The 21522-nt window shown below is 43.9% G+C and overlaps 1 protein-coding gene across 8 annotated transcripts in view; it reads right to left on the bottom strand.

Moving 5' to 3' along the window:
- Nucleotides 1-20445, bottom strand: part of ZMYM4 (zinc finger MYM-type containing 4) — a 34171-nt gene extending 13726 nt beyond the window's left edge. For 2 of the 8 annotated variants that reach the window (XM_042833866.1, XM_042833861.1), the window contains exons 1-14: nucleotides 20288-20442; nucleotides 12399-12441; nucleotides 11483-12004; nucleotides 9880-9947; nucleotides 9112-9282; nucleotides 6193-6271; nucleotides 5476-5728; nucleotides 3479-3653; nucleotides 3172-3384; nucleotides 2291-2441; nucleotides 1683-1798; nucleotides 1294-1566; nucleotides 678-828; nucleotides 263-435 (exon numbers count right to left, since the gene is read on the bottom strand). In XM_042833866.1, coding sequence (XP_042689800.1) covers nucleotides 263-435; nucleotides 678-828; nucleotides 1294-1566; nucleotides 1683-1798; nucleotides 2291-2441; nucleotides 3172-3384; nucleotides 3479-3653; nucleotides 5476-5728; nucleotides 6193-6271; nucleotides 9112-9282; nucleotides 9880-9947; nucleotides 11483-12004; nucleotides 12399-12441; nucleotides 20288-20329 — 2430 coding nt within the window. In that variant the 5' untranslated portion in view covers nucleotides 20330-20442. Of the gene's footprint in view, nucleotides 1-262; nucleotides 436-677; nucleotides 829-1293; nucleotides 1567-1682; nucleotides 1799-2290; nucleotides 2442-3171; nucleotides 3385-3478; nucleotides 3654-5475; nucleotides 5729-6192; nucleotides 6272-9111; nucleotides 9283-9879; nucleotides 9948-11482; nucleotides 12005-12398; nucleotides 12442-17716; nucleotides 17723-20287 lie in introns of those variants that run through there. The other 6 variants (XM_042833865.1, XM_042833859.1, XM_042833860.1 and 3 more) reach the window with 6 other exon arrangements.
- Nucleotides 20446-21522: the final 1077 nt, after the last annotated feature.

Below are 21522 nucleotides of genomic sequence, written 5' to 3'. Positions count from 1 at the left end.
TGTAAATAAATCTTTAAGAGTGCATCAGTGTGACACAAAGCAGCAGGACACTCAGGTTCCCTCCCCCCCCAGAGACATATCAGGTTTTCTTTATTTGTGAAACTGCCACTCCAAAGCTGAGAAGGATTTCCTCATCTCTCATATGTGTATGTAACACCTTCCAGGGACACGGAGGTCAACCACAGGCATTTAACACAGCTCCTAACTTTCAGAAGTTCCACTAACACTTTTGTGCTATAGAGAATATGACATTATTATTTACCTGGTAAAACAAAACTGTGAATTTAGACATGCACTCTTCTGAGCAGAATTCTTCCATTCTCCCCCCAAAGAGATTCTGGACCAGTTTGGGGGAGGTCTGCAAACAGTAGCTGCACATTTTACAGTGGTTTCCCCAGCGCTTAGCCAAGTCATGTTTATAGAGCAGTTTGCAACCTAAGAGAAGGAAAAACAGCAGAATAACAAAAGCATCCTTCAATATCAAACTGTTGTGTCTTTGGCATTTCTGGTTCATTTGTTGAAATACGGCATTACAGTGTGAATGAAGTTCCAGGTTTCTAAGCCTAAAATACATTTTTCTGACCTGGTTTATTAGGTTTCCCTTAGTATCACAAATAATTTTAAGGCAAGACTCTTCTAACTTCATTTCTCTGAGAGACAGCCTTGCTCTTTCTTACCTTCACTGCAGAATGGCTTATCTATGCCCGCGATTCGCACCGTCTCCTTGATAATTTTCTCAGTTCTGCAGTATTCACACAGTGCTGTTACACTCCTCCTCTTCTTATATTCATCACAGCAGGTCTTCCCACAAAACTGGAACATTTTACCCTGCGACACAGTCAGAATGTTTTGGTTTCAATATTTCATATCCAGTTACGACATTTAAATCGTAAGAACTCAGCATATTTATGCACTTGAAAAATCATCAACAGACAGCACCAGCAAAGTAAGTCCAAATAGATTTTCAGCAAAGACAGCAGAATTTTCTGCCACGAGTCCTCACCCACGTGCTTTGTGCAGGAATTAAAAGATCATCTCTGGGATGAAGGATCAGGAATGTGCTTATTTCGACACGTAATGGTTTGAGTGTGGGGTTTCTGTTTTTCAGTTGTTTTCTGTTTTTCAGTATTAATTTTGATAACGATTGAATGATAATAAAATCGGTTCCAAATTCCCCCACAGCAGATCACAGCAAACAACAGAGCAGCACCAACAGACCACAGCCATAGAGGTTATAATTTCTGAGCTGTCTGATCGAGAGAGACAAGCCAGAGAAGTCCTGGTCTTTATTACCTTGAAGTCAAGCAGTTCTGGCTTGGTTGCAAATAATCTGTTACAGTGCTGACACCAGAGTTTTACAACCTTGCGGGCAAAAGTGACTTGCTGGGACTGGGCAGCCAGCCTCTGTAGACCAGCTGCAGCTGAACTGCTCCCAGAGCTGGGAGATGCAGTGGAGGTGGTGCCACCTGCTGACACCGTTGTCCCCGAGGGAATGCTTACGATGACTTGACCTTGAGACAGGGGTACGACTGAAGAGTTCACTCCTGCAGGTTTGTTGAACAAATTCTGCAGAAGAGCAAAAACAAGAGCCTTATTTTACAGCTGTGTATTTTACCCGACACCCCAGGTATTTGATTTATTACTCTATTAATCGAGCTAAGAAGAAATCCCAGATATCACACCTGAAAAGCTACCACACAGTTGTAGCTGCAGAAATTGCGTACGCTCCCATCTGACATAGCCAAGTGATACTGAGGGTTGGCTGAAGTTTTACAGCTGTTGCACTGAACTTGAACACCTGAGAGTGAAACAGAGAAGAAAAAGTGATTTATTCAACATCGAGTCCCCCTGCAGGTAGTTTTGCACCATGCATACAAACCCAGAGGTTCTGCATGACAAGACAAAGTGCACGCTAAGGCACAAGACAGAAGCAGACACCACAGCTGCAGTGGCTGCTGTTTGCCAGATCCTTTCATTATTCTCACAGTACCCCTAGGACACTAGAACCCTCCCCCCCCCGACTCCTTGGCCTTCACTTACACCAGCAGAAAATACATTAAGGTTTGTTACCATCTCTCAGATCTCTATAAACAAAGCTGAAATGGCTACACTGTCACCGTTAGGTTTATTTACGTTACAAAATCCTTACGCTCCCATCTCAGCACCTTCCCTCAAAACAAACACTGCTTTCTACACCCCAGAAAAGAACATCAGCCTTAACTTTCAAGACCAAGTTTGGATTGAAGCCCTGTGAAATTATGTCTGTAACAGAATAAAGGAATAAAGTTACCTGACGAAGTAACCATTTTTACTCTGTATGCTGACAAGCAGTTAACAGAGCAAAACAGCTCAGTTTTTCCCGAGTTATTTGTGCTCTCTATCATCTCAGCTGAAGATCTCAAGGATTTACACAGTGCACAGGGTGTAATTTTAGCTGACTTCTGTGGAAACAGTAAAACTGGTCATGCATCTGAAGCTTAGTATTTTTCATAACCCAACACCATTAAAATCAAAATTAAAATATTAAAGAAGTTAAAAATGACAATTAAAATGATCAGCTAATTACCACTTTTCCACTTAGTTCAAATGCTACAATTTTCACAGCTGAATTGGGTCAAAAACGAAGTGCTCTCTCGTGTTTTTCTGTTACTTAAGGTACCCAAGACCATAAAGCTGTAGAGCATGCCTGAGACAAGGTGTTTAGAAAGACATAATTTCAGAAATAACCTCTTTTTCAGTGTCAGGAAGGATGTGTCGTAGTGTAAGATACCCTACAGTTAAATTGCTCTTGACTGTTAAGAATTCTCAGGCAGCTGGTGTGAAACTGCACCACTGCTGTCACAGCACAGAACGCTCAGAGCAATCCCAAAGGCTGCCAAAAGGGCTTTGCTCGTGAGGTTTGTGTGCTTTGTCAGATGATGGTTAGCTCCTCAGAGGATGGCCCAAATGTGCCACAGCAGACTGCTGCCAAGTGGTCCCACTGTGTCTTCTCTCACACTGGAATACTCAGCTTGTCTTTGCAGTGGTAAAGGAAACAGAGCAACATTTCTAGCGAAAACTAAGCAGCAAATGCCAAAGGAAGCATCTTAAGACTATGAAAGCAACAGAAACCATCAGCTAATAAACCAAAACCTACCAAAGATGTTCTTCTAACACCGTGTCAAAATATACCTGCTTGTATAGTGTCACACATGTCGAACTGCAGAACTTTTTTGACTGTCCCTCTATCAGCAGCATGCGACACTGCCCAGACCCACTGTAGCAGTAACCTCCACAGTTCTCACAGCAGTTCATGGTCAAGTTATTGGCAGAGCGGAACTTGGAGAAGCAGGCATCACTGCAAAGCTTGTGTACAACGTTCTGGTAATTCACTTCATGTCTGATCTGGAAGAGAAGAAAGGATATTAACAAGAACAGAAAGGAAATGCAAGTTCCCTGATTTAAAGGAAGCTTAAACGGAAAAGAAGTTTGCCATTACCACTGCATTCTTCTGGCACATGCTGCACTTGGTTGAAATGCTGTTAGTGTGAATAGTAATAATAGGTTTCCTTTTCATTTCATACGTAGAAAGACACGACTGGCTGCAGAAATCCTTGCTGGAATTCGTATTGTCAAACTGGGCAGTGATTACATCCTTTGGATTTAGAATTTCTCTACAGGAAAAAAAAGAAAAACAAGCCCAGAGATTAAACACTGGTTTCATGGCAACTCGCTTTCCTTCCCACTTTGGCAGACTAAACATTTTCTGTAAGATGGTGGATTTATTTAATTCAGAGATTTTCTTCTATCTTCATTTTTCTTTTCCCATTAGTAAAGCAGTGGGGTGCAATTCTCAAGTAAATACACTGGGAAACATTTTGTACCTCGTCTTGAGAGTGGCCTACAAAGACATCAGGTTGCATAATTAATCCTTTCAGATGGAACTGGGAGGTTTTGCACAGTACTTACTAAACCATTTTTTAAAGCAGGATATGGGGATGAATTCCCTTTAACAGTGAAAATATCAATAATCATGGGATAAGGAAAAAAAGGGGGAAAAACAAAAGGTGAGGATTTCTAATTCCCATTTAGTTGTACCCCAAATGGTCTGACAATTATTTTCCTCTTTAATCTCCAACCTACTGTTCTCTCTGCCATTGGATTTAATAAACTATTTAAGTCTCTCTTTTGAAACTGTCATTCACAGAACATTTTCAATGAGTGTATAAATTGGGAAGAAATCTTTATATTCCTTTCTAGGATGGAGGGACGCCTCCTTCTTTCTTGTCTTTTCAGATATAAACCATTTTCCATCTTAATAAATACAAATTACAGCCAAGACTGTTACAAGGTCTTTTTACACCAAGAGAGCAAGAAAGAGGAATAATTAACTGAAGTCTCAAGCTGAAGTTCAGTTGACCTTGTAAAACAGGAAGCAATAAATCTATTGTTAAGAAACGATGCATGAACAAAGCAGCATTCACTTTGCAAAGTAACTTTCATAACTACAAATAATTCATATGAATCACTGTCCTCTGTAAAGAGAGCCCAGAACAATCAGTCTGTGCAGTTACTGACTTGCCTCAAGCTCCTGAACAGCAGTGACAGCTCTAAGAGCTGGCCACAGATGCATCCTTCTGCTAATTTGGAGATAATAATACAAACTAAAACAGAATATGAAGAACTGAAATGTTTCTTAGAGCTGAAGATTCACCCTGGTGTTCCCAGCAGGCCAGTGGAAAACGCTGATCTTCTATCCTAAAGTGTTTTTTTTTGAAGCAGGCTCTATGCAGAAAGCAACTGATTGAATACTGAAGCCCCAACTCTTCGAAACACTCAATTCTTGATATGCTTAATCTCTGTAATCTTATGAAGGTTTGACCACAATGATGTAATAGCAGCAGTAACATATTTTGAAGAACTCAAGAACTCACACCTATGCAAATCTGAGCTCACAGAATGGAGCCAGACTGGAAAGCTTTTTCTTTTTTTTTAATAGAATCTAAGGGTCTGCCTTGTGCAGAACACATTAATTTATCTGTGTTTTACTTCATTAGTAGGCATCAGTAAATTTATTTTCACCAAGAGGAAACAATAAATATTTTCTTAAAGTATCTGTTAGCTGTTTGGAGTGCAATGACATCTCAGAACAGGAGGGAAGTGAAGTCCCTTTTCCAACACAGGTAGTATGTGTTAGAAAACATGGAATCCATGTTTTCTATGTTCCATGTTTCCATCTTTTACGTGGCAAAAATACAAAAGGTACACTTCACAACAGAGGCTTTTAAATGCACCTGTATGCAAAACACAATGAACTAAATGGAACTGAAAGCAGACAGATCAATTAACAAATCACACCATCATTTACAGAAGGGAAGCGTGAAGTGGGCATTACAGAACAGCATGAAAACCCAACAGAACAAGATGAAAACTGAAACCTTCCCATCATCTGCTTGAGCAACAATTACTCTCAAACAATTTAAAAGGCTGTCCTACTTCGAGCAGCTGGAGCAGGTTTTCTTGGTAGAAGCTGGTGGGCGACAAGCTGGAACAGTGTATCCAGTGAGGCACAGTGTGGAGCAGAAGAGCTGGGTAGAGCCTTTCCTCTGGTATGCAGTCTGCCCCTTCTGGAGGATTTTTTTACAGCCAGAACAGGAAACCCGAACAGCTGTGCCTGGAACTGAAGGAAGCATTTTACTCATGCCAGAGGATGCCACAGCAGGCTGGAAACCTGATGACAGCTGTGGAGCTAAAATGAAAAGAAAGAGAGAGAGAGAAAACAGAGTAGCTGTTAAGCTACATATTACACATAATTTACTTATGCACAGGGAGCAAGCATAAAGCTTATGGCTTCTTTGGGATCGTCAGGCTCTAAGGGAGAAGCAAACAGCAAGGGAACTCTCTACAATACGTGCCCTGTGCTGGTTTTCTGCAGAGTGGATTGTTTCAACTGCTCTTAAGAATAAGAATGCACTTTTAACACTGCTTTCACGTTCAGTTCTCCCTTGCCTCAAAGATGCAATTATTTTTCAGTCTGTGATTTTCATCATCTCTAAAACAAAACAATTTTTTTTTCTTTTTAATACTGGAGTTATACAAATAATATATATTAAATAAACAAAATTTATTCTCACAGAATAAACTGTGAGGCTATTTGCTGAGGTGATGCCATTTTATAGACTTAAATCAAGTCAAGTCTTGCCAGTTCCTTACCAAGAGGACTGCCACTGACTGAAAACACAGCACTGATTTTCAGCTCCCCTTCCTGAGTTTTTGGCTGTTGGCCGTACTCCTGAAACAAAAGGAAAGGAAAAGGAGAACAAATACACACATGTAATAACAGGTTGCATGATTTCCATTCTTCTGGAATGCTGTATTGAATCTTAAGGCCCAGGAAGGCAAGAAAGAACCTCTTCAGCCTGTCCCAAAGGCCAGGCTCACAGCTGCTGCCATACAAGCAGCACACAAAGAACTGCCCCAGGGGTTCACAGCAAAGTGTACAGCTGGGAACATCAGGCAGAACTCAGATCCTGCTGCCTTCCCTTCCCCACCTGTATCCCAACGCACCTCAGAATTCAGCATCAACGTCTTAAGATAAATATTTGCATTCCATTTACACAAACTGTCCAACCAGAAGTGCTCTGCAGTCCTTACCCTCACTCTTGGAAACCAGCTCTGTTTTCCAATTCACAGATAACTATAACAGAACAGAACCTGAGCCCTGGCTGGCGAGAAGCGCTCTGTGCTTAACCCTGAGGTGAAGGACCTGGGAGGAGCCTGAAGTGAAGCTTTAGAGCATGTTAAGAAATCTTCAGCTGGGACAACCATGTTCTGCCCCATCCTGAACCGGACCTGATTGAGGGATGACGAATCAGAAAAAAACGAACCCTCTTTTTATTGTAATCTTTTTAATTTTCTCAGTCAGCTGAGCTCCACACAGCAGTGCTGCGAAGCTGGCAGCACGCAGACCATTGCAATCCACACTTAGACTGACTTCAGTGGAGGGGAACAACCTTGCATTTTGTACAGATGAGAAAATCCCTGCAGACAGTTGCTTGTGGAATAGCTGACATCCTACAAATTACCAGCTTACCTCACAGCAGCTATTCAGACTTGGACACCATGCCTCTTGCCCATGCTTTTCCTAGAAATTCAAACCGTAAAGCAGCTTGTAATGCTCTACATGTGAATCTTAATAGGCTGAAAAGAATAATCTCACGGAGCCACAGGGATGATAAGATTTAACCTACTTACAGTCATTGGAGAATAGCGAGGCCATGATGTCATATTATGACTGAGCTAAATTAACAGTTGCTGTCTGACTGCAAGGTAAGCCAATTCGAAATCACTGGGCAAAAATAAGCTCTCACTTTTCAGCAGCAGCAAACTGCTCCCTCAGCTGAATCCACCTCCGAAAAATCACACCCTGCCATGCAGCCCTGCCATGAGTCAATGCTGCTGTGGCAAAATCACAAGTTTCTGCACAAGGCAACCAACTGCTCAACAGGTTTCCCAGGAGAACAGCCTTATCTCCTCACCTGAACGAGCAGACATGCATTCACATTGCAAGGAAGAGAGGTTTTAAGCTGTGTATGAGCGCACCATGATGATGGGTTTTAGAGTACCGTGCTTGCTTTTACTCTAATATCACAATTTAAAAGCTAGTTATTTACAGGAACGTGTATTTTTAAGCATTTAAAATTAATACTAGTAATAGAGACTGAAGCAAATGCCAACATCAGCTCTGCAGGGTGAAGCACAGTTTCACAGCAGTGTAACTGTTGGAAGCAGGGAGCTTCCAGCTCCAACTAGCAATTGCAGCAAGGAATGCTCTCCTCTTTCAGAATGCACAGGAAAAAGAGATGTAAAACACATTATTTTCTGATTTAAAGCAAACTAAAATGAACCATCATCAGTTCTCACACTTTTCCAGTATTGAAGTTGATCATTACAGAATTTTACCCCAGGAATTAATATTTTGATCAGTAAGATACTTCAGATCGTTCAGGTCTCCAAATGTCCTCATTAGTGTCATCTTTTATAACCACTAGCATCTTGCACATCCACACAAATCCATACAGCAGGTGCCATTTGGGGATGACAAAAGAAGAAACAGGTTTAACTAATCTACACATGGTTAGATATTAATCTCCAAGAACAGGACAAATCAGAAGGGCAGTGAAATCTTAACAGTTTCAAATACTCAGTGAACGTTTTTATTTCATTCACCCAACAGTACGGTGGGAAGAGAAGAAAAAGTGCTGAAAAGAAGGGCCCAGAAATAAGATGAGGTATAGCAAAAGTACACAGAATGAGACTGGAAAAACGAATGCCTGAGCTAGAACACCAAAACTACTGCCAGCACAAGTGGGATGAGTTGCCTTGGAAGTTTTGTGCACCTTCAGTGCATGTAAAGTTGGGTACACAACCCAAATATCAGCACTGAAGAGACAAGAACTGCAACATGGATCATCTCCTTGGTGTAACATTGCAAGCCAGTGGCAAACAGAGAGGGGAGGGCTCAGCAATCCTTGTGCTGACATTGTTCAACAGTTCTGACTTTCTCCATTTTGCAATTATTGAACTCTGAACTGTAACATCACACAAGATGTCAGCCTGAAATGACAAAGCCACTTGACCTCACTGAGCTGTATGTATTTAAATGTTCTTTGTGAGCTAAGACCTCTAACTAGAAATGTTTATAAAAACAAAACAAAGAAGCACTGTGCTTAAACTGCCAACCTTAAAAGAGGGAAGTAGCAGGAACAGCACTGCTTGAACTGTGCAGCTCTAACTGTGACAATCCACAAAATACTCAATGAGACATGACTTATTTTCTAGTGAGATCTAGTGGAGATGAAGTGCCCATATTGCCACAGATTTAATAATGCAAGTTGTACAGCAGTTTGCCTCGTCTCGAGCTGAAAAGCACAAAAACTCAGCGACATGGAAACATGATATCAAAAAGTTGAGGGTTTGGGTTCCATGGTAGAATTAGAGGGAGAAATTCTTCTACTAATCTACGTTCTTCAAGTTAAATTTCGGTCAACAAACCAAATGAAATGCTGAACTTATGTCCAGCTTATGCGGTCAGTTGTCAGACCAAAATGAGAAATGCAATGGGAAACTTACCTCAGAATTATCAGGTTCATCTTTAATTTTGTCTAATAGTCCCTGCTGTGGGGCCATAGCTTTATCATATTCGTCATCCAAAGGCTCCTCCTTAATTCTAATATTTGGTGCAAAGGAATTCCCCAGCTCTTGTCCAATAGATTCCTTACTAGAAAATAGGTAGCTAGACTCCTGAAACAATAATATGAAAAAGAATTCACCCTCCTGCATCTGCCAAGAGGAGTTGGGCTGATGCCAAGGGGAGTTTCTGTTGCAGACCAAAAGAAATGGGTCCTGCCACTGGAAGGTGGGAGAAACGAAGGGCAGCAGCCGCTGCCTCTACCTCCCTGCAGCACCCGCTGCCATCCCACCCCCAATCCTCTTCACTCCTCTGGACAAAGCAGAAGCCACCCAGCTCTCTAAGATGGTTGTCAGTGAGGGCACTTGGTTGGTTGGGCAGTGTCTCCTGTTCATAGAGCTGTTCCCTGTTTCATTTGGAAAAAAGGCAACAGGTCAGATGGATGCGTCCAGGTCTGGAATCAACTCACCCGTCACAGTCAGACCATGCTGGACATGAGAGTGGCTATCAAGAGAATCCTCAATTCAAAGAGAGGGTCAGCAAAATTTGTACAAAATTATATGCAGATTGTTTAAGTAGCAAAGACGTCTATGAGTCAGAAGATCAGTTTTCTTGATACTCAAATTTACACTCAAATATAACATAAGTATTTTGAATTATTCCAGCATATTGCTGCACTTGCAAAAGTGTTTGAAAGATCTATAGCTTACCCTGAAGTTAGTTTCTGGAGTTTGTGGCGCTAACTGCGTCCGTAATGTTTCTTCTACTTGATTATGAACTGAGGAAAACATATACATTAAATAGAAATGAATACAGATTCCAATGCATTTCCTTACAAACTATCTAGTCTCATTCTGATCCCCAACCCCAGAGTCTGGCAGCACTTCAGAAGCATTAAAATACTCCCCTGTAAATAAGATGGTAATCCTTAAAGAGAATTGATATTTTTATTAGCCTTCTGAGCCACTCTTTTTTTATGCCAGCAAAACAGTCCGATAATTCTGAGGCAGAATTGTTCATTCTGAACTTTCTATATCCCGTTGAGTTCCTAATTCTGCCACGTTTCTACTATTAAATCAGAGAGTAATTTTCAGAGAAACAACTTTCACCTTTCTCATTGTCTTTTGCCTTTCCCCTTTCCTCAGGAAACGGCAGGTTTTCAGCAATTTATCTTTTAAAAAAGACTGGATTTGCCTGGTTATTTGATGCTGCCCATCAGCATCCACTAAAGCTGGTCAATTACTGGCTACCCCACCTGAGGCTGCACAGCTTTCAGCTACAACTTTGTGACTGTAGATATTTACCATCTTCTGAAATAAGTCTTTCGCACAGAAATATTCTTTACTAGATTTCTAGCTGAAGGCAAGAGTAAAAAGATACTAAAAGATATTAAAAAAAATATTGGTATTGTTTCTGTACCATTTGTAGAACCTGAAAGCACTGATTTTAAGATGCTGTTACTGTATGCACAAAGTTTAAACGTCAGAAATGTAAGCTGTGAGTCTCGACAAGCAGTCAGAGGCTCTCACTTGTTGGCCAGCCCTCACTCTGTACAATCTTCAGAATGAAATTAAACTGCACATTCCACCCTGGTTATTCTTAACGCTCTCATTCACTGTTTTACTGTAATTTTCAGAGCGTGGGAAATCAAAACCAGGTGTGTGGGCAGCAAGACTGCTGGTGACTTTCAGGCTCCCTCACATGAGAAATGCATTACAGGCATCTTTGGTTCTCTCCATGCTGCTGGACAAAGTCCAAGACGCAAGTATCAGAAGAAAAAGGAGAGCAGTCTCCTAGGAAAAGCAGATCTCAAGTTACTCCCTGGCTGACTTCCTGCAGGCACTAATATTTCTAGCAAGCCTTCCTGTGATGTTACTATGAAAAACATGCTGCTTTAAGCACGGGCAATAATGAAGAATTGGCACTTTGCTCAAAAAAATCTTTCCAGCCAGCAAAAGCCAAAATGTCATCATCTATTCCTTAAAGGAGCTTTGGGGGCTGGATGACAAAACCAAAGGAAGCTCAAGGGGTCACCCAGTTGGGTTTACCAAACCACACCAACAAAGGATATGAAGAGGCTACAAAACAGGCTGTGGTTGATGAGACACCCCCTAATGCTGCCAGGCCCTTTTGCACATCCTACTCCTAACACAGTTTGCTGTATTTCGGGGTTCTGGATAAAATGTTTCCCTCCATACAGCAATGCACGTTATCTTCGCCGAGATGATGCCTTTAGCTATTCCTATTGCTAATTTCCATCTAGCTCTTCCTTCCTCCTTGCTGGGCAGCCAGGTCTACGATGTCAACAGTTACCTGCTTTGTCAAGAAAACTGCTTTTCAATCTAGAATCCGTATCTTTAGGGATTTTTTCCAACCGTTTTTCATGTTCTTGAAGATTTACTTCTCTATTCTTGTCTTTTGTCGAAAAAGTCTCTTTGCCATTATCTCTTGCGATGCTAAAATCTTTTTGAATTGATTTAAATACAGGACCCTGCTCAAAAGGTGAAGTGAGATCCTTCTGGATTGCATTTTCGATCTGAATATCTTTTTCACTGTCCAGCTCGTGTTCTGTAACCCTCTTGCCCTCTTCCAGATGGTCTTCAGCAGGGAGAGTGTCTTTTGGAGTGAAACTCTGATCATCTTCGTTGTCGCTCCCAACAACAGGTATGCTTGCCAAATCCCCAGAGTTCAGAAAATAATCATCGTCGTCGTCATCATCCAGCAGGGAGTTTTCAGATCCTGCTCGATTCTGTATTTCATAAGAAACGCTGTCAAGGGTGGCTGGTAAGTTGTGCACAGCATCCTCAGACATTTCTGCATCCAGGATTTCACTACCTAGGGAAAAGAAAATTGTGAACAGTCAGAGCATCTCCCAGCTTTGCGTGTAACAAAAGTGAGTAAAAGGGTCCTTTGCTAATCCGTGTAATGTTGCAATTCCTTGAACCCTTTAAGCCTTCTTGGACCAACATTACTGATCAAATACTGCTGACAAAGAAACAGTTCTGTCCCACTCACCGCACAGTGAAACAGAAGCTGATCTGAGAAAAAACAGCAAGAAAGTAAGGACTTTAATTCCTATCATTTGTATTATTTGTGCAGAAAGTACTGTGGGGAGGGAACAAGCAGCAGGGGTTAGGAGAAGGGCAAAGGTAGCTTTTTTGTCAGCAGTGGTACTTCTAAGAATTGCTTTGTTGGGCTATGTCTTACAGAAATAAAGAAATATACTTACATTTTTCTGTAATATCAAATACTGCATCAGATTTATCTTCAAACTGTAAAAAGGAAAGGACTGCATCATTATCTTGGTCAACCTGGAAGTATTTTTCTAAAACGCATCCAATCAAAAGCCAAACCAACATGAAGAATCACAGCTCCTCCTCCTTCCTTTCTTGCCCCACGCAGAGTTCTATGTAAAAATCTTACATTGCTGAGAAGTCACAATTACCACAAGTTCAGAAGCATACAGAAAAGAATTACACAACAAATTCAGAATTAGTGTTGCTAGCTTGAGAAGATGGAGAAGGGAATGTCAACATTCCTAATAATGAGATAACAAGAGTCAGAGGAGCACAACGGACAAAGAACCAGAGGATGATTCTGAGTGCTGCACACAACCTGTTCTCATGCAGCATTTTCTGACAGATGATGAAGTTAACAGTGTGTCTGAAGTGCAGTGTGTGCACCATGGAGAAACAAAGCTTGCTTTCCAATGGCCAACTCTGGGCAGCACTCCTCACCTCTGCCTAAAACATAACAGATTCGTTTAACTCATCTCTCCTTCCTCAGCACCTCCATTTCCATGCTGTTCTTTCTGACAGGCCGTCCAATAACGGGATTTGATAGCAAAGGGATTATCTCTAACTGCACTGAACTCTGGTCATTTAGCTGAGATGGAGCAATGACCATCCTCTCCCCGAAGCAAATTTCTATCAAAGCAGCTTCTTGACTCTTTTGAGATCCTCTGTACACGTAGGAAAATATCCCAGCTTCTGGACATGTGTAATTCACCCTTCCATTCAAAGAAATGACAAGGCACAGCTCAGCACGACGGCGACATCTGCAAGTGCACATTAGGCACTGCCACGAGCATCTTCAACAAGTTCAAAATAATTTATTAGGAAGTCAGCCATAGAGCTACCCTACGAAATCATCTTTCTTTAAAACGGTTTGTGATGCAGGGGATGATTTGTGTTTATGGTCACAAGTTCACATAAGATGTGTTTGTGAAACAGAATTCCCACTCCTGGTAACGGCAGCAGCCTGAGCTGAGGCAGCACACGGCCCTGGATGGTGGACAGCATCAGATCTCTCACCTGCTGTACATCCAAAGAGCAGCAACCAGAGCAAGTGGTGGCATGCTTGTGTGTATGGGCACACATGTGTCTGCATATGCATAAAGACACATAAATACACACATGTGTACACATATGCATTCCCTAACAAAACAAAGCCCCAAAATGGGCTCATACACTTTTTTTCCTGAATTAGCACAGGCTGTTCTCCCAGCTGCCATTCGCTGTAATGCTTTTTATTTCTGCTAACAGTTTTTGAAGATTCGGTGATAAAAAGGGGGCAAAAGAACTGCAAAGGGAAACATGGAACTGGTTTTCAGAAGGTGTTTCCTGTGGTCATTTCGTACAGTCCCACGAAGAGGCACCTCGATATCCCAGCATGAGCCCCAGATAAGTGCAGGACAAAAAGGATCCAGAATGGAAATATAAAACCACGAGCTCCAAACTCCCAGCAGAGCCCTCAAAACTCACTTCCAGTTTCAAAAGCAAAACTCAGCACAATCACACCTTGAAACACCTTCACTTGATCACTTCAGTCGAGTGTTCTGCCAGGGAGGAACTTAATGACACTTAGTGCTTCTAAGGCAGTGAGCATTCCCTAAGAGCTGATACAGAATTGTTGGAGCGTGATGGAAGTAAAATTTAATGTTTTAAAATATATCCTCCTTAGTGACTCTGCCTCATTAGCCAGCATTGTGCAGAAAGCAGCGCTCTGCCTGGTGAGGTGGCAATAAATAACACAAGAAATAATGACAAAACAATTAGGCATTCCTGAAAGCAATGTGTTTTAACTATTCTTTACAACCAAAGCGCTGCTTTTATAAATATATTAAAAAATAGAAAAGCAAACACCATCCACTAGTTATGTCACTGCATCTCTTTAATGGTATGCTGGTGTTAGGATTAGTGCCTCCACTGCTCTGAGCGGGTGGCAGGACACTGCTTACCATTCCATACAATGGGCTCATCTGAAATAACTAAGAACCTGTGCCATACTTTAACAGCATCCCAGGTTGGCAGAGTGTGCACAGATCAAAGAATCAGTGGCTTTTTAGTGTGTGATAAGGAGAGAGAAGCAGCTTGTGGCTGCACCCTGGCTTTGTATGCAAAATTATGCCTTTAACCCCAAGCCCCAGAGCAACTTAACACACACAGCAAGCCTTCTGAAGTCTGATCCTAGGTTGTACCGCATCGCCAAGCAGCGAACTGTGGGAAGGAAGCAGATGTTAAGAAAACTGCAACTAAAAATAGGCAGAGATCCCTCAATTTGTCTGCACAGCTTCCCTGCACCTACACACCACAGCACACCCCCTCGCTTCAGCATTCTGCTAAGGAAGATGGAGGGTTTTTTTTTTTCCAAGCCACTCCAATCCTCGCCGCCATTCAGGAACCAGGTGCTGGCAGCCCAGGAAGCATCCCCTGACCTTTCCCACGTAACAGCGGCAGGGATGCCGAGCTGCCAGCCGTGCAAACCTCACAGCAGGAGCCTTAAACCAGCAGCAGAGCTGCTGGAGCCCAACTGCAGCCGGCTTCAGCCATCCGTACCTTCGAGCACCTGGGGAAGGAAGAGCAGAAGGTAACAAAGAGCCGGCCTGCCATAGGTACCTGCAGGAACAGATTGGCAGCAGGAAGAGAAGCCGGCGGGGTCAGCGAGCCATACATGGAGCTGGGAGCTGCAGGGCCCCCCCCAGCCGGCCCAGGCAGCAGCCCAAGGGGGGAGCACACAGCCTGGGCAGCACCGTGTGGGCTTTGAGTGCGCCGTGGGGAGATGGAGCCCCGGGGGGGGGTTGAGTTAGGTGGGTTTCTCAGCACTGTGAAAGGTTGGTTTTAATAACTTCTATGGTTTTAGTCTAGAAGTAATGAGATGGATGCTGGGATGCATTAAAAAAAATCCAAACACCTATACATGTGAAAGGACAAAGGCAGGCAGCGCTGGGTTTCTCATGGGTCCCATCTTCCCCTTCAAGAAGTACAGTTTCTTGGTATCCTTCTTAAGTGGAAGCTTCCTACAATCTGAGCTAGGCACCTGCTGCTGGCATTTCATTTCTCCCTTTCTAGAACAGAACAATCCACCGGGACACGCAGACTCGGATCGTCCCTTTCTGCCCCCAGATTTCTCTGAGATTCCTAGGATTTCTGAATATTCATGGGCCGGCTCCAAACAAAGCCTCTGCTGACCAATGGCTCCCACAACCCGGAGCACCAAGGCGCTGCGAGCTGGTGTCAAACACCAGGACGTTAAGGTGTGTTCTCCCTGAAGGATCGCAGCTGTGAACCTGTGCAGAGCATTGGGAGATGCTCGCCGTGCAGCTCCTCCTGCACTGGGAACGATGCGCTGCCCCAGAGCCTCCATTTGGTTCTGCAAATGAAGAAATGCACACACACCACACAGAAAGCAAAGCGAGGAATCCACAACAAAGGCTTGTCTTTTAACAACAAAGAAATTCTTCCATTGAACCCTCGCTGAACTTTCCCACTCTGGTTAAGTCACTACAACCAATGAGATTTTGGCTAAGCTACACCTCCATGGAAGACTGGAGAACTCCCATTCCTCACAGCATATGGCAGCGGAAGAAAACTGAAGCTCATGAGTTACACAGATGCAAAAAGCTCCAAAACCAGACTTGTCCACACAATATCACCTATTTCTGCTGCAATGCACAGCAAGCAATTCTCCCAAACCAAACTTCGCACTCCAGCATCTCACAACGAAGGCAGCACTGCCCAGATTACCAGCACATACTTCAATATTTTGGCCTCTTCTTTCAAAAGCACAGCTCACTTGTATGACGACGTTCTGCACAGCACACAATTGCTGCAACTCCACTTAACCCAGAAGGGATCTCATTAACTGAGTGCTATCACCACGTCTTTAAGGGAAGGTGAATCCTTAAGCTACCACTGAGAAACACGACAACAACCCGGGGTGGGAGAAGCCATACAACCCAGGAGCAATCCCTCTGCTCAGTGGATAACTAACCACGTGAGGTGCCTGTAAGAAAGAGACACAAGTTTAAAACTGAAGTCATCTGCTTTTCATTGTGATCTACGCCCAAATCAGAAGCCAACAGGATGGCATTGCATGTAAAGGAGGAGAATGTTCACACGTAGCACCTTCTGCTTGTTGATAAACACAGCAGGGATTATCAGCCCTCCTTCACACCATGGCTGATATGTTAATAGGCCCACACTGGTGAATCATCTCAACTACCATCAGGTACTGCCAGTCTTTGCCTTCTCCTAATTGTTCAGTGCCAACAATAACTGGGGGTGAAAGCTGGAGAGCTTGTCTACTTCATTATCTCAGTCCTTAATGAGAGATAAGCAATCATGCAATCTGCTTTACTCTTCAAAGTTTCTTCCTAACTCAAGCATCATTTCTTTCTGCTCTGCTTCTCTTCCACGTTCCTCTGCTCTACGATGCTCTGTGATGCTCTCCCCTCCTGCTCTTATAAAAGAAAAAAAAATATCACTGTTTCTTTTTCCCATCACATTTGCCACTGTTGCCCTGGTTGACTTCTACCATTCTCTTCTCCTAAACTAAACTTTATTTCACAAAAGCCCTCTTGAGCACGTAACACCATTTAGAATAAAGCTGAAATAATTCCACTGACTTTTGAAATGGATTCAAGGCACATCAAGACACACACAAAAAAAAAAAAAAAAACCGGAAAAAATTTAGAAAAAACAGTCATAAGGAAGAACTCCAAATTTACTCCTGTAGGAACAGCTACGCCCAGATGCACTGATTCTGCATCAGGTTCTTCTCACCTAAATGCAGATACATACACATTATTAGGCGAGTGATTTGGCTTTTCTCTTTTCAGTGGAAACAAAGATGTTCCTCCAGAACCCCATCACACCCACCTGTCCTCATTTCTCCTGTACACTACAGTACAGCCTTACAGACACAGACTGCACAGCAGACTGCTATACCTTAGCATTGTCAGTTCAGAGCATCCAGAACGCTTGCATCTTGCTCCTGCTCTCTGGTACAACTTCCTGGGCAGCGCTGGAGCTTTCTGACCAGCCCAAGACCCAGGCTGTAAGCAACTGCTAGATTAATTGAGATTCTAACCTCATCATTCAATGGAAGCATTACTAAGTTAATGATAATTTGCATGTCTACTCTTTTAGAGCTTCAAACTACTCTCACAATTCAACACATATCTGAGGTGGATAACAAACTACATTACCATCGTGGTTCTCTACAGAAAGGACAGAATACAGCATGCCACTGTTGGACCAGAAACACATTTTTCTACTAGAGTGTGAAAGGCAAAGATGACAGATGCCAAGAGCACAAACAGTTCTGCTAACATGTCCTTGATGAGGCATGCTCTGCTGGAGAAGCCTTATCTTGAGAAGTTCAGATGATCACAAGTCAGGTGGAGGAGCAGTGCCTTTATGCAGTTAGCACAGCAATGTAAAACAGATGATGGAAACGATCCGAACAGAGGCAGCCCCTGGCAGAAAACCTTGAAGAAAATTCACTACATTAAACTTGCTGCAAGACTTATTTATGGAAAAGCCAACATGAATGGGAATGCCTGGAAGGAATGGTGGGATACAGTGGTCAGCAAGCGAGAGGACAGTTGAGGTTAGTGCTTTGAGAACACTGGGAGAAATCTTGCAATTAACTTCCAGTATCCCAACTATGCAAGCAGCCCTGAAACAAGGGTGAACAGCTTACTTTCTTTTTGCTTATGATATGCTGTGTGAAAAGTCTTACTCTAAAAGACTAAGCTTGATTATGCTTATTTTCTTCAACAAGGTTAATTCAGGGATTACGACAGCACAGCACCCTTTGAGAAGTGCTCAAGCCCTTGCAAAGAAATCTTATTTTCATCACCTCTACACCACTTAGGAGCACCTAGAAAGAAAACTTTCCAAAGGAGATGATCTTTGATTTTTAAATAAACCCATGAAAAATTTAACATCTTGTGCAAACAGCTGCTTGCTGAGGCAGACACCCAGGTGTTCACCTATTCACACCAAACTCATTCCCAGCAGCCCAAATGTCAAATTTCAGCACTGTGTTGCACACCACAAACCGTCCTGTCCACCTCAACTGATTGAGTATTGGAAATAAATGATCATTCTATTCAAAATGTAAACCATTCATTCAGCAACATTACCTACAAATTCAAGTTGAAGTGCTACAAATATTTTAACTAAGTACATAAAAAATACAAGGGTCTGTTACGTCAATCCTGATATTATTTAGTAAGTAAGAAGAGCTGGATGCGTTGATGTATTTTCATTAGAAGATACATCAGTTTTGATTTTGGGTAGGCTAAGCATTTAGCCATAAGAACTTCCACAATTCTGCCAAAAAACACCACACAGAAGTTCTCCATAGTGTGGAGGGACGCGTGGAGCAATAATTGATGGAAACTTCCAGACTTACTACCAAGTGGGCGGTTACCCAACCAACACAAGCACAGTTTTTCCTGAGCCCAATGAAACTAATGCTAAGTTTATGATAATTTGTTTTGTTTTATCTTAGCTGGCAGTTGACACTCTTAAGAAGAAAAAAGGAAAACCTATTTTCCGCTGGGCAATGCCGGGTAACTTGTCAGATAAATGGAGCATACCAAAGTAATGGCACTGGTGAGCCCGGCAGATGTGAGGACAGAGACCACAACCTCTGTGAGCAACCAGCTTCAAGGCCTGAGTGCCATCATGATCTGAAAGTTCTTTATGTCTGCTAACTTTTCAGTGATTGGAAATGAAGTTTTATTTAAGAGTTCTTATGCTACTGTCCTACGTGCAGCCACTTCTCTTTGAACGTCTTGCAGACAGACAAACTCTTGATCCTCCAGATGAGTGAGAACTGAGAGCAATCCCGCAAAATTCTTTGACTCTGCTTGTGAGCAAGAACACGGTGAAAGCCACGGCTTTAAGACAAATCAGTGATAAAGTTCATTCCCATAGCTGCAGAGTAGCCAAACATCTGTGCAACTGCTCCCTGGAAGGTTAACTGCTCGGTTTGGCATCAATTAGTTTCAATGCAAGTTTTGCGTTCTCCGCAATAAATTCAGACAACAAAACTCCTCTTACGTATAGGAATGGAAAACTAGTTCATGTTCTTCCTTTTTCCAAGGTTAGAGAATGGGAAAAGTTCTTCATCTTTGGAAATGAGGAACTCGACAGCTCAGAGACATTTAGCAGCCTACAGACTGCTCCATACAGATTCAAATGCAAATTAGCAGCAACAACCACATTTCTATCATAAAGCTTTCAATGAGAAATGACACGAGGTGTTGCGAGACTACCTTGAGGACTGCTTCAAAGTTATTCATCCTCAGTTTCTGCACAGGCTACAAGACATGGACAAGAACCTTCCACTGTTCTTCAAGCAGATCCACGTGTACTTACAGACTGTGAAAACGGAGGGCCAAGCCTTGGGGCCAGCAGTGCTGACGGCTTTGGGAACCACCTGCACGGAGCTGCCATATCGATGCCTCACTTACACTTACTGAAATAAACTGAAGGAGAGCAACAAGAACATCGCGTTTGGAACAAGAAGAGGTCAGACAGGCAGATGGCATCGACAGTAGGTTCTAAGTTTATGATTTCAGCGACGCAGAGATGCTACCTAAAGGCTGCCGAGATGCTCTCAACAAGGACAGAATGGAACACAGCGCAGGGTGGGCAGCACCCAGAGCCCGAGGGCAGCTCCCCACAGCCCGAGGGCAGCTCCCAGCCCGCCGGGCCCACCCGCGATGCAGCCGGCCGGACAGCGGCGGATCCCGGTGGTCGCAGCCCGCCGCCCCGCCCCCTGACCCCTCCCCTCTGACCTCCCCTCACGCCCCCCACTCACCCTGGCGCAGTGCCCGGGCCCCTCCTCCTTGGCCTCCGCCATGTTGCGCCCCCCCCCCTCTCCTCCTTCTCTCAGCCGTCCCAGCCCGGGGCGCGGGGCCGGGGGTCACTCCCTTTCAGCCTCCCTCTCGCTTCTCGGGGGGAGATCGAGGGAGGATCGGGGGGTGCCGGGGCCGGCCCCGCGCCGTCCCGCGGCAGGAGGGGTGGCGGGGGGCCCGGCGGCTCCTCAGGGCTGTGGGGGGGCGTCGTACCCGCCAGGCCGCGAGCCCTCTTAAAGCTGCAACGACAAGCCCAGCGCGGGGTCGTACCGCGCATGCGCCGCGCGCCTGCGCAGCACCTCTCGGCTCCGCCTCCGGGCTCCCCTCTGCGCAGGCGCGTTGCGGCCTCCTCAGGGCCTGGCTCTGTGGCTCCCCCAAGGGAGGCTGAGGATGGAGAGCGGTGTGGGGCTGAGGACCGGGGTCCTCTTTGGCCGCATCCAGGGAGGTGTAGGGATGGAGTTGCGAAGTTTGACTTGGGTTTTGTCAAGCGGTGACTGGCTGCAGCTGTCCCCATGGCGGCCATGAGGCCCATGGTGTGCTGCCAGACCTCAGTGTCATGGCGATGGGTGCTTCAGGCTGACCTCACACCTCACCTCGCACCTCAAGCTTTGCCTCATGCTTTGTCTCACATCATGTCAGGGAGGGCAGATTGAGGTTGGATGTCGAGGGGAAGTTCTTTGCTATGAGAGCGGTGGGGTGCTGGAACAGCTGCCCAGAGGTGCTGTGATGCCCCGTCCATCCCTGGAGGTGTTCAAGGCCAGGTTGATGGGGCCCTGGGCAGCCTGGGCTGGTGTGAAATGTGGAGGTTGGTGGCCTTGCGTGTGGCGGGAGGTCGGAGATTCATGATCCTTGAGGTCCCTTCCAACCTGGCCATTCTGTGATCCTGTGATTCATGTCAGACCGTGGAGCTTGGAAGCGCTTCCTTCCTGTGCTGAATCCACTGTGGAGTGGTTTTGAAGACCTCATGGAGCACTTCCAGGACATTCAGTTTTTTCACTTTATTGGAACAGCCTAAAAACCTGTTGGTTTTTTTGTTTGTTGTGCCAATGCTCTATTACTCATGAACAAACCTTTTTTTTTTTTTTTTTTTTTTTTTTTTAATCCAATATTGGTTGGTACAACTGTAAAACAGCCGTGCTTTTAATGTAGAATGAATGTTTTACGTCTGACCACATTTTTCCTCATCTGGTGTCAATTG

Source organism: Centrocercus urophasianus, unplaced genomic scaffold (genome assembly GCF_019232065.1).
Source record: "Centrocercus urophasianus isolate 14NV4802_14NV808 unplaced genomic scaffold, USGS_Curo_1.0 seq_43, whole genome shotgun sequence".
Lineage (NCBI taxonomy): Eukaryota > Metazoa > Chordata > Aves > Galliformes > Phasianidae > Centrocercus > Centrocercus urophasianus.
Note: the sequence above shows the minus strand (reverse complement) of the source record. Positions and strands in the feature narration are given on the sequence as shown.